This window comes from Eptatretus burgeri, chromosome 15 (genome assembly GCF_056783735.1).
Source record: "Eptatretus burgeri isolate ZD-2024b chromosome 15, Ebu_testis_v1, whole genome shotgun sequence".
Taxonomy (NCBI): Eukaryota; Metazoa; Chordata; class Myxini; order Myxiniformes; family Myxinidae; genus Eptatretus; species Eptatretus burgeri.
Window position 1 is genome coordinate 20,062,437 of NC_140975.1, and position 9,648 is coordinate 20,072,084.

Below are 9,648 nucleotides of genomic sequence, written 5' to 3' on the forward strand. Positions count from 1 at the left end.
TTAATTAGAGTTTCCTCTTTACTTTGAATTCTCTCTTTAATCTGAATTTCCTCTTGAGTGAGAATTTCCTCTTTTGGAAAGAATGAATTAAGATTTGGAAAAGAGTCCGTGGAGCTTAGATTTGATGCGAGGTAGGCTAGTGGTGTTCCCATAAACTTGTAAGAATCTAAAAACCTAATACGAGTTAAAGGTTTTGTGAATATCATTTTTGAAAATGAAATATACTTTTGACTTGTGTTTGTTATAGCAGAAATATTCCCTGGTGTTTTTGAAAGTTCATTTATAAATAGATGTGTATCATAGTTGGCGCTGTTGTGAAGAAAGACTGGAATAAAAGAAGGTAATTTATAATTAAGATTACAACAGGAATGAGCGGGACCTCTATATTTACCAGTAAGATGACAATGGTCTCTAACTTTAGACTCCTTAATTTCCCCCTCACAAATATGACAGATATTGTTCATTCTAAATTCTAATTTTTCTTCTTTGGTTAATTTCATCGGTTCATTTGTTTCTTTCATTAATTTAGTGAGTCTTATACAATCCTTTTCTAATAGTTTTACAAACTCTTGTGAAGCATTTTTTCCACGATAATGTTCAAGTTTGTTATACTTTTCTCCAACAGATGATTTGATATAATAACAGAAACCACAAGGAATATGTTTTTGATATTTATTTGTATATGGTTCTTTTGGATTAGGAGAAGCAGTATTTATCTTTTTAAGGATACATTCAAAATCAGCGTATATCACAAATGGGTGCATGATAGATTTATTATAATCTTCAAAATAAATCTTTTCACCAGGTTTAGGCATTGTAATTACAGCTGATTTATGATTACTACAATATTTTGAATGTTGTTCTAATCGTTCTTTTGTATGAAATGAATTAAGACATCGCTTACAAGGATATATTTTGTTTGCTGTTCTGAATACCTGAGAAGAGATTAATCTTGATAAATTATTGATGTATGTGTAATGTGAATTCTTTCCAACACTAAAATATAAAAGGTCAATGTGTGTTTCTTCATTTTTATAGTTGTTTGAAATTTTTAATATTTGAACTTTGTTTGTATCCGTTAATCCATATACATTAATAGAAAGATTATTCTTTTTCTCAAATTTAGGAATATCTGTTAATGGCATTGGGAATTTAAAATCTTTAATGTCCAAGGTATTCTCATATTTCATATATTGTTTTACTCTTTCTGAATTACATTTTGGTGGATGTAAGTGAGCAAGAACAGACCAGAGAAAACATTTATTATCATTGTTCTTAATATTAACAACTGCCTTCTTTAGTTTTATTTCTTTTGGTAATTCAATATAAGAAGAAGCTTTAAGAGGGTTTGATTTTAGAATGTGTATATCTAAAAAGATGATTTGTTTAATATTGAATCCACTTCCTACCACTGTATTATCAACATCCTCCTCTTGTCTTGATAGTTCTTCATAAACCCCACTATTCAAAAAATCTTGAAATGATGTTATAAAATGAAGATCTGTTCTCATATAAGGAGTTTGTTCTTCATCTTGTCTTTTCATATTCATTTTCACTCCCATATAAAACTTTAAAGTTTTTATTTCTTTTAATGTCTTTTTAATAAAATTTTCAACATCGGGTTTCACTATTTCAATTGATTCAGCTATTGATGATGGACCGGGTTCTCCAAATTGAAAAATCCTTATTTTTATATGCCCTTTAAATGCCTCATCAGTGTTTTTAATATAATAGTCTCCCTTTACTTTAAACTCATTTTTCTTGTGTTTTTGTGATTGAAGATGTTGATTATAACTACTCTTCAAAACATCCTTTGAACAGATATCACAATGTTTTCTTTCCAACTCAAGAGGAGATATTTGATGAAATAGATTAAATGTGTGTTTGTTGGTTCGGAGGTGTTTTCTATAATGTTTATATTCGTGATTACAAACATCGCAGTACGTTGTATTCACCATATTTATAGAATAAAACTTTGCTTAAACTAAAATTTTCTTGATGAAAATTTCGTTTAATTTATAGGTGAATCTGTGCTTAAAAACATTTTATCCTCCAACTTTTTCACTTAATAAATACAATGTTTCAAGACACAAAAGACAAGTTTCAATCAATCTCTTCATCTGTTAAAGATACTGAGAAATATGTCAAGGATGTAAAATTGAACAAAGATAAATATAACAACTATTGGATAAAAACTATTATGGTAAATAATATGAGTTCTTCAATTTCCTTCAGTGGAAGGGCTTTTAGTATACCTGGTAGAACATCAATTAAAGTATCTCTAACAAAAGTTTCTCCTCTCCTTCTAGTAATATATTCAAAACTAGAAAAAGCAATGAAACAAGAAAAAGTATCAAAGAACAAAAACCTTATGGATGAAGCTTTAGAAAGAAAAGATAAGACCATCTGTAATATGCAAGGAGAAATTTGTATTTTTTTCAACAACCCTAAAGATGTAAATCTTGATGAAATAAAGGATGTTAATATATCAGGTGAAATGACATTTCGTTCAATAGTAGTTAACGATAATTTTAAAATTACCTTTAATATAAAAAATGTTGTCGTTGAATCTGATAATGAAAAAAGTATATCGATATCGATGGTAATATACAACTGAAAGTATAGATGAATTTCAGTTTAAGTAAAGTTTTACTTTATAAATATGCTAGACTTTCCTGATTCTCCATATGACAAATTTGAGAATTGTCCTGCGTGTGAAAGACGGGGATTAAACACAGAGTCAAAAGCCTATAAACAATGTATATTCTGTGATTATCTTCTAATTAATGATAATAAAAAATATAAAAAGGAAAATAATTCTTTTAGATTTACACCAAAAATGAATTACTTTACAAGATTGATTAGAGAAATGAATGTAAAGTATGAGGATGATAACACACCTTTCCTTACAAGGGAAGAAACTGAACGTATAAGAGAAATGTTCAAAGGATTGTTGTTGTATATTATTCATGGATGTAATTTTCAGGGAAATATCAACACAAGATATTGTATAAATAAAATAATGGATTATCTTGAAATTAAACCTGAACTTAGGATAAAATATAGAGTTTCTAAAAAAGCCAATAATAAATTAAATAACCTGTTTTTCAAATATATAAATGAATGATTTTTTACCTATTTGGGAAAATAAGATAAAATTTAACAACCATAAAAATCTCCCAAATTCATTAAGATGTCTCATAGTTGGTTCAAGTGGATGTGGAAAAACCTGCTTACTTTTAAAAATGCTCCTCACTCCCAACTTTTTAGATTATGATAATTTAATAATTTTCACAAAGTCGAGTTTTCAACCAGAGTATCAACTACTCTCACAAGGTTTTAATGCTGGTCTTCAAAAAGAAGATATAATAGGTTTATTTAAACGTCAAAAAAACCTAAATGATTATAACATTGAAGATATAATTCAACTATTTTGTGATGCACAGAGATGTAAAAAGAAATCAAATCTTATAACTTGTATTCTTAGTGATAATACGGATGATATACCGTCTCCCCAAGATTTGGATAAATCAAAAAGAACCTCGTTATCTTTGATGATTGTGTTAATGAGAGAAACCAAACGGTAATGGACAGCTACTACACAAGAGGGAGACATTCTTCTTGTAATTGTATTTATCTTAGTCAATCGTACTTTCAACTTCCTCGTCGTTCCATCAGAAACAATGCTAATACTTTTATTTTATTCAAGTTAAATTCAATAGATATCAATAATTTTTGGAGAGATCATTGTTCTACATTATGTAGTAAAAAGAAATTTGAGGATTATATGAAGCACACGACTGAAAAATATAAATATATTGTTGTGAAACAAGATGAGATATTAAGGGATATATTTTTTGTTTTATAAACAATTACATATATAAATGACAACTATTATTATAAATCTTGTGGGTAAATCTGCTTCTGGAAAAAACTTTCATAAATCAAGGTTCTTGTGTAGTACAAATGAGAATATTGTAAATTTACTTAAAAAACACCCCGTGATACGCATTGTATCAACAACAACTAGAGCAATAAGACCTGGAGAAGTAAAAGGTGAAGATTATCACTATATTTCAGTGGAGGAACATATGCGATTGAGGAATGAAGGACAAATATTTGAGGAGGTTTCTCTTGGTACAACAAAATATTCACATTGTAAGAGTGAGTTAAAGAAACTAAAATCTGGTGGTGTTGGGATATTAGAAACTAATCCAGAAGGAACGAGACAAATTATTAAATATCTGAGCGGAGTGAAGATTTTATCATTCGGTTTTGATGTTGATGAAGAAACTCAACACAAACGTATGAAAAGCAGAGATGCAAGGATTAGTGAAGAAGAAATTACAACTCGTATTAATGTTAATAAAGAATTTGATGAAATATTTAAAGAAAAGGATTTATTTGAACACATCTACTTGAATGATGAAGAAAAGGAAAATTTCCCTGTTGATCTTTACAATTCATTAAATGATATTTTACAATAAATAAATGGATACAAAAGAAAGAGCAAGAAGATTTAAGGAACATCAAGAGTTGGTTTCAAAAGTTGTAAAACAACAGGAAGACATAAAGAAGAAACGCAGACAGAAACTAACGGGCGAAGAAGCATTTGAAAAAAACAAGAGAAATTTTTTAAACCACTTTTAAAAACTTCCCAAGAAAAAATGAAAGATGTTTCCACAGTTCCCACAGTAGAATATACTCCTAGAAAGCTTCAAATGTTAAAAGATTTCAGTCAAATGACGGAGGAAGAATTAGAGCATTTAGGAGAATTAGAATATGATGATGAAGGTTTATTTCAACAACTGAAAGAGATTAATCAACCCCTGATTATATTGTGAATGCTGTTCAAAACAATGAATATTCAGCGGATTCAAAAACCAAAGCAGGACTCATTCCAACAGAACAACCAGCAATATTTCATCTTGTTCAAGAAAAGGTATTGATATTTAATGATGAATTAAGGTTCTTAAGTTCTGCTCAACCCCCAGTTAAACTAACTCCGAGATTAATGTTTCTTCTCACAAAAGATGGAAGACAAGGTTCAACTGTGAGGGATGAATCAAAGTATATTGATAAACCATTGGATATGGAAAATAATGATGATAGAGTATATATTGATTTGCTGAACACTCTAAATTATAAGGTTATTCTTTCTGGTAAAAGTAGGAAGAATGAGAAGGAGAAACACATTATTCAGGCTTTAAGTATCCTTGGTTCAGGTATTAGTTTTCTTCCAAATGACCCATCGCAATTAGTTAATAGACTGTTATTGTTGTTCGGCAGTAAGAAGGCTGGAAATAACAATTGTTTTAATGAAGCATCAGCCATTTTAGACCAGTTGATGAACATGAAAATAATTAATAAATCTCAATATAAAGACATTTTATCTCATATTAAATAAGATGAGAAGCACAATCCTGAGTTTTAATTTCACAACAAGCGACCACACATCTTCATTCCCATACCCACTACAACTTGACACAACAAAAGAATATGAGGCATCTTTATTGTCCATGGAGACTTATAATACCTTATTTAATATAACCGAGAAAAATGACAAGTTTAGTTATAATCCGGGAAGTGGATACAAAGCGATAACAGTCTCACCCGGAGCATACGAGATTTCTCAAATATCTTCCGAAATTGCTCGTCTTATGAAAGAACAGGGTGATGAACCAAAAAATATTGTTATAAACATTCAAAAACATACTTCAAAATCAACGATTAAAGTTAAAAATAACTACAAGGTTGATTTCACAATTGATAATTCATTTAGAGAGTTATTAGGTTTCTCCTCAAAAAGATTGAAACTAATGGGACGTTTTACAGTGATAATGTCATTCAAATATCCTCAGGAATAAATTCGGTGTTAATTCACTGTGATTTGATTGATGGTGCTTATAATGATGGATTAAAAACAAATACAATATTTTCATTCAGCGCATACTCAACCCCAATTGGTTATAAATTCAATATGGAGCCTAAAAATTTGGTTTATCTACCTGTGTCAGGAAAAACCATACACAGAGTAAATTTTAGGATAACCGACCAAGATAATCGTGTGATTTCTTTTAATGGAGAAGTTATATCCATCAGAATTCACCTACGTGAAGTTTTTCAATAAATAAATACGATGGTTATTGTGAGGAAGCACGAGTTGGGAAAATATAAAATAATTACAGGGGATGGGATGTTCCTTTCCCGTACTACAAGGGTGAAGGTATGTATCTTGGTAGAGGATACTATAAACCTAAGAGACAAAGGGGTGTCGGACATCAATTTAGAGGAGATGGGATAATTGATACTCTCATGGGTATTGGTTCAACTATTCTTAAACATAAAGACCTAATTGGTTCAACTGCTTCTGCTGTGGGAAATGTAGCAGGTGCTGTAAAGAGTATAAAAGATGCTCAGAAAGAATCTCATAAATTACAAGCAATAAAAGAAATTAAGAAAGGTAAAACTCAGTTGTCCCCCCAAGAACGACAGAAAATAATTCAAATACTTGGATCAGGGTTTCAAAAGTTTTAACATCTTTTTTCCTAAATAAATACAAGTATGGAAGCAATTGATAGTATCTATGATTTGGATGATACTATTATTATCTCAAACTCCACTAAAAAAGAAGATTACTTCAAGGTAAATGCAATAACTGGAACAGACTGGAATACAAATGGTACAAAAAGTTTTGAAATAAATAATCAACAAACCTATTTGAATCTCTCCGAAAGTTTCTTGTTGTGTAAATTTAAATTCACTAAGGCTGGGAGTAGGGTAAGAATACTGATTCTGGCTCACTTTTCCCCATGTAAATGAATGGGGGATTTTCAGCGATTTATATTTTTTTTCCCTAAAAATAAATCCCCTTTTTATCCCAAGGTATATTTATTTGTCTCCCCTTTTAACTTGGAGGTTGAACCTCATTGAATTGAACAGCTCACTCATTGAACCTATAAAGATTTGTTCATTCTCAAATTCCTTCAATAGTTTAATTTTCTTTGCACAATAATCCCCATCTAAAATATTGACAAACAAAACATTTGAATCTTTATATTTTTTAAGATACCCCATTTGTGCCATTACGAAATGATAAACTTCTCTTAATGCTCTTGTTTGACCACCTCCTAAGCCACAGGTTATTTTTTGTTAAGCCCCGCCCACTTTTCTTTAAGCCCCGCCCACTTTTGTTAAGCCCCGCCCACTTTTCATAAGGTAATTTTTCTAAGCCACGCCCACTTTTCCTAAGCTCCGCCCACTTTTGCTAAGCTCCGCCCACTTTTCATAAGATATTTTTCTAAGCCACGCCCACTTTTCCTAAGCCCCGCCCACTTTTGCTAAGCTCCGCCCACTTTTCATAAGGTATTTTTTCTAAGCCACGCCCACTTTTCCTAAGCTCCGCCTACTTTTGCTAAGCCCCGCCCACTCTTACATCATTTCCAGTTCATCTCTGACTCACAAAGAAATCACTAGAAAATTACAGGATGTTATGGTTTTGAAAAATTTCCCAATGAAGGCTTGCCTAGGCTTGCCCAGGGAATTTCCAAAGGAAACCACACCCACCAGTTTTTCTCTATAAAAGCTTCAAACCCAGGCTCCATTTTAAACATTTGTTCTTGCTGGCAATGGTGTTCTGTGTGCTTGTCTCAAACTCTCTGTCTTCTATGGAACTAAACCTTCAAGTTGATGAACTGGATTCAAACCTCTTATCTATTGAGGTAAGATTTTTTATTTTCCTATTTTCAAACTTTGATTGAAGCATACTCATTTAATAATTAAATAACTTAATTAATACATTATTATTTTCTCTCACAGGAAATTGTATCTGAAAATACTGCTTTTGCTACAACTTGGGGGGAAATTGTTGGCTTGGTTGAAGACCTTGAGTGGGATGACTTTAGTGTTCCTTGGAACTCTCTGTCTTCTATGGAACTAAACCTTCAAGTTGATGAACTGGATTCAAACCTCTTATCTATTGAGGTAAGATTTTTATTTTCCTATTTTCAAACTTTGATTGAAGCATACTCATTTAATAATTAAATAACTTAATTAATACATTATTATTTTCTCTCACAGGAAATTGTGTCTGAAATACGAAATGAAAATACTGCTTTTGCTACAACTTGGGGCGAAATTGTTGGCTTGGTTGAAGACCTTATGAGCGACCAAGACCCACAGAACGAGTTCGTCCTTGATGACCCAACCAAAGAGTTATACCTTGGAGACCAGCAAAATCCTGAAAAAGAGTTTTACAGCAATAGTACTCATTGTGAGTTATCAAGACAATACCCACTGAACAAGTTATACCTTGATGAGCCAGAATACAAGTTTTACCTTGGAGACTCACAAATTTTGAAAAAATCAGTAAATGAGTTCTGCCTTGATGGTTTAAATAACTACCTTGGAGACTCAGGAAAAGGGTTTTGCCAAGATGGTTCTAAATATGGGGCCTACCTTGGAGACTCACAAATTTTGAAAAAATCAGTAAATGAGTTCTGCCTTGATGGTTTAAATAACTACCTTGGAGACTCAGGAAAAGGGTTCTGCCAAGATGGTTCTAAATATGGGGCCTACCTTGGAGACTCACAAATTTTGAAAAAATCAGTAAATGAGTTCTGCCTTGATGGTTTAAATAACTACCTTGGAGACTCAGGAAAAGGGTTCTGCCAAGATGGTTCTAAATATGGGGCCTACCTTGGAGACTCACAAATTTTGAAAAAATCAGTAAATGAGTTATCCTTAAGAGACTTTGTAAGTTGGTTTTACTTTGAATACTTGAAATGTGGGTTCTGGATTGATAACTCACAATGTGATACATATCTTGGAAACTCAACGGGAATGTGGTTATACCTTGAAGACTTGGAGAGTTGGGTTTATGTTGGACACTTGAAACTTTTTTTGGGGGCTTTTATTTATTTATTTATTTATTTATTATTATTATTATTTTATTTATTTATATTTTGGAGACTTTTGGAGTTGCTATCACTCTTTGGGATCTAAACCTATCGATGTAGTTCTTTGTCGGATGGTGCTTGATGGGAGCAAGATCAAGAAAGTTCTGGGAAGAAAGTGCAGGCTTACTCCCTCTTTCTACGTCATCAAACCTGAAAGCCTTAAAAGACAGAATTGGAAGAAGAGAAAAAAAACAAAAAATATACATTGTTCGTTCTGGGAAGAAAGTGCAGGCTTACTCCCTCTTTCTACGTCATCAAACCTGAAAGCCTTAAAAGACAGAATTGGAAGAAGAGAAAAACAAAAAATATACATTGTTCGTTCTGAGAAGAAAGTGCAGGCTTACTCCCTCTTTCTACGTCATCAAACCTGAAAGCCTTAAAAGACAGAATTGGAAGAAGAGAAAAAAAACAAAAAATATACATTGTTCGTTCTGGGAAGAAAGTGCAGGCTTACTCCCTCTTTCTACGTCATCAAACCTGAAAGCCTTAAAAGACAGAATTGGAAGAAGAGAAAAAAACAAAAAATATACATTGTTCGTTCTGGGAAGAAAGTGCAGGCTTACTCCCTCTTTCTACGTCATCAAACCTGAAAGCCTTAAAAGACAGAATTGGAAGAAGAAAAAAAAAAACGTAAAAATATATATATATAGGTGGAAATCTCATTTTGAAAAAGACATTGTGTTGGGCGAGG

General features: G+C 31.8%; 1 protein-coding gene across 1 annotated transcript; it reads left to right on the forward strand.

The window, feature by feature from the left end:
• The first annotated feature begins 6,776 nt into the window (after positions 1-6,776).
• Positions 6,777-9,250, forward strand: LOC147011690 (uncharacterized). Its single transcript, XM_085857260.1, has 3 exons — positions 6,777-7,721; positions 7,819-7,983; positions 8,080-9,250. The coding sequence occupies exons 1-3, from the start codon at positions 7,629-7,631 to the stop codon at positions 9,001-9,003; spliced, it is 1,182 nt and encodes a 393-aa protein (XP_085713386.1). The 5' UTR covers positions 6,777-7,628; the 3' UTR covers positions 9,004-9,250.
• Positions 9,251-9,648: the final 398 nt, after the last annotated feature.